Here is a 1,526-nt window from a genome sequence, read left to right on the forward strand (position 1 = left end):
GTATATATATATTCACAGGTTCTCCATTTCCCAGGGTAAAGTCGGATCTGACATAACCTATGGGATTTCCAGCGCAATGAGAAAACATATATGAGAGCGAAAGGGCGTAAACTATGAGCATGCATCGTAGGAGTTCGCGTATAAAATGATCGAGGAACGGGGCAGACTGATTACACCATCAGCCATGACCATGCAGATATCATCCACTTTTATTGGCTCAATATTGCAGCAACAGCCTCACTGTTGAAGGGGCCACTGTGAAGGAAGCAAAGGCCACTTGCTACATCTTCCACCTTCTTCAATACTTCGCGCAACCGTTTGAAGCGCTGAAATACGCACAGCAAGCAACCACCAACAGACTCAAGAATCCACCAATTACCCGTCTAGAGAGCTTACCAAGGGGCCAAGAGTGTAGTATGAACGCTCTGTGTTGCGTGTGAAAGACCTTCCTACGAAGTCCCTCTTGCTCAGGGTGCTGGAATTTAAGTCATACCAGAGGCCAACTTAAACGTACTTGTCCAGTTCCCAGTTTTGGGTAATGATAGTAATTTTTGACCTTCGCGTAATGGCTAGAGTTCAACTCTCCAACCCGCACTTCAGTCTCGTGTTCGACCCAACCCCCTGGAGGATGTGCGCCGCTGGCGGCGTTGTCAAAGCCTTCTGATCCAGCAGCTGATGTGGAAGGCTCGGAAAGACCGGAAGGACCTGGAGTAGGCTCTTTGAGCAAAGGACTGCTTTCTCCAGCTGCCCCCGACTTTTTTGGATCACTTCGCCTCCAAAACTTCCACCAGGGGTCCTTTCCGCCCTCTTTTGAACGCCTGCCGCTTCGGTCGCTCACTCCACTGCACTCGTCATCGTCCTCGTCCTCGCTATCAGAAACCTGAACGGAGCGTAAAAAGTAGGGTGCTCAACACGGACTCGCCTGAGCAACCATGACGAGGTACTCCTGTATTTTTGTGCTCATAAAATGTAAAGTAGCCTTACAACCTGCAAAGGCTGATGTTTTCCACTTCTTCCTCCGCCTTCTGCCAGCATCCTGACAGATTTCCCCATATTAGACGCAAGTTGCGCGGTGCACTTAACAATCAAGAATACGAGGGCAGCAGAGGCTGCCACCAATATGACATGTCGCCAAGAAGCTCTTTGGCCGCGAACACGTCGCTTATATGCGTCCTTTTGGACATTTTCACTCTGTAGGTGTGGGTCTGCTAGGAAGGTTTCCGCAACAAAAGATCCGGAAGCCATCGTTCCTGTTTCCATTTTCGCCGCGTGATACACGCTTTGTCCCCCTGCCTTGCCGTGTTGGCAAGTCGGTACTGTCTAGGTGCTGTCTGCTGCTGCAATGAGAAAAAAAAAAAGGCGAAGGCGAGCAAACAATTGGCTGCCGCAACCAGAAGCAATATCCGGGTAGCCTAGTTCAATGGCTCCAGCTATCCGTTAAAAATCTATTGCAAATAGGATAGTAGAGGAACTTAACGCTACCTCGGGAGAAAAGAAAAAGCTAAAGAGCTACGGAGACAACTATA

At 49.2% G+C, this 1,526-nt stretch overlaps 1 protein-coding gene across 1 annotated transcript in view; it reads right to left on the reverse strand.

The window, feature by feature from the left end:
- EMH_0088400 (uncharacterized protein) overlaps positions 1-1,035 on the reverse strand; it is a gene marked incomplete at both ends in the record, with an annotated part of 1,992 nt that extends 957 nt beyond the window's left edge. The window contains 3 exons of the mRNA XM_013501294.1: positions 242-326; positions 515-880; positions 985-1,035. Coding sequence (XP_013356748.1) covers positions 242-326; positions 515-880; positions 985-1,035 — 502 coding nt within the window. The remainder of the gene's footprint in view (positions 1-241; positions 327-514; positions 881-984) is intronic.
- Positions 1,036-1,526: the final 491 nt, after the last annotated feature.

This window comes from Eimeria mitis, genomic scaffold, assembly GCF_000499745.2.
Source record: "Eimeria mitis Houghton genomic scaffold, Emh_scaff6641, whole genome shotgun sequence".
NCBI classification, from domain to species: domain Eukaryota; phylum Apicomplexa; class Conoidasida; order Eucoccidiorida; family Eimeriidae; genus Eimeria; species Eimeria mitis.